This window comes from Dipteris shenzhenensis, chromosome 1 (assembly GCF_047967505.1).
Source record: "Dipteris shenzhenensis isolate YYH24624 ecotype China chromosome 1, Dip_SZ_1.0, whole genome shotgun sequence".
Taxonomy (NCBI): Eukaryota; Viridiplantae; Streptophyta; class Polypodiopsida; order Gleicheniales; family Dipteridaceae; genus Dipteris; species Dipteris shenzhenensis.
This window is the reverse complement of record NC_141596.1, coordinates 18469137-18470503: the sequence shown is the minus strand read 5'-3', so window position 1 is coordinate 18470503 and position 1367 is coordinate 18469137. Positions and strand designations below refer to the sequence as shown.

General features: G+C 42.4%; 1 protein-coding gene across 1 annotated transcript; it reads left to right on the top strand.

Moving 5' to 3' along the window:
- Positions 1-286: 286 nt before the first annotated feature.
- Positions 287-595, top strand: LOC147905492 (uncharacterized). Its single transcript, XM_087380584.1, has one exon. It carries the CDS (start codon positions 287-289, stop codon positions 593-595), a length of 309 nt encoding a protein of 102 aa, XP_087236710.1.
- Positions 596-1367: the final 772 nt, after the last annotated feature.

Here is a 1367-nt window from a genome sequence, read left to right as displayed (position 1 = left end):
AGCAAGGGGCAGGACCACAAAAAGACGGACAGAGGAAGGCACATAAGATCATAATGCAGAGACATGTGACTCAAAGAGCACGGAGGAGGAGCGAAGGAAGAGCAATAGTGAAGGACAGAGCAAAGGACCAAGTCAAGAGCAGAGAATCAGCATCCACACCCATGAGGAGAGGACATCCACCTCCAGATCTAGGGCAAAGAGGCCCTCCACATCCAGGAAGAGGCCCTCCATGTAAAGGGCAAAGAGCCCTCCTCCAATGAGGAGATACAAGTTCAAGCTAGGGACTATGGCAATTTGGGAAATTAAAAAGTTTCAAAAGTCTATGGATCTGCTCATCTTGATGGCAAGCTTCGCAAGGGTGGTACGCAAGGTCTTGCAGGACCTCAACAATAGTCCCATGTCATGGTATTATAGGCGTGCAATTGTGGAGGCTCCATGGCATATTTCCAGAGATGCCTTGCAACATGCAGCTGAGGCCTACCTGGTAGACCTCATGGATGAAACCCAACTGGCTACAATCCACAGGAAAAGGGTCACTGTGACCGCCAACGATATGCAGTTTAATGTCCGTCTTAGGAAGCCCAAGGGCACTTAGGTTTTTTGTATATACACCTTGTGTGATAGTAAGAGTTCATGTACTCTGCCTTTGGGCATCAGTTTTGAATCATCCTCTTTTCAATATAGTAAAGTGTCTTTTTTGTATGTGCAATCTCAAATATATTTTCATTGTATTTGCAATCTACAATTTACTTACATGTAATCTCAATTTACTTACATGCAAAATGAGATAATAAACAGTAAATGTCAATGGAACATGTAAAAGGAAATAATACTCAATTTTACTTACATGCAAAAGGAAACAATATTTTGTAACAAATAAGAAAATAATTTGAAAATTGTATTCTTTATTGACATAGAGTGGTATTACAAACGGGATAGAGATACTAGCAAGGAAAAGAGCAAGGAAGGGCAAAATGCCAAGAGGGCCTAGATCAACCAACGGGAAACGTGACACAGTAGCAATGAGAAGGTAAACCCATGAAACTTGAAGCCTTGCGGGAATGTTCTGGGTTCAAACAACTCGTATGCACTTGGTTAAGATGAGAGACAAAGTTTGAAAGTGAACCTTTGAGAGAGTCATGAGAGAGCAGACATCTTGCAAGGAGCCGAATGGAGAAGAAATCAAAGAAAGTGAATAAGCGAAGAAGTGGGAAAGGAGATGTTACAAGGTTGGTGACAACAGCCCGTCTGAGAGAACAAAAGATGGAAGGAAATATAGTGGAGTGAAATGAGGGTTGCTAGGAGTCTCCTTGGACACTCTTGCCTTCCATTGTTGACCTAGTTGGTTCAGAAGATTAGGGCCAACT

Bases quoted from the DNA above. Each gene is read 5' to 3' on its own strand.
- LOC147905492 (XM_087380584.1), top strand. From the start codon at position 287: ATGGCAATTTGGGAAATTAAAAAGTTTCAAAAGTCTATGGATCTGCTC.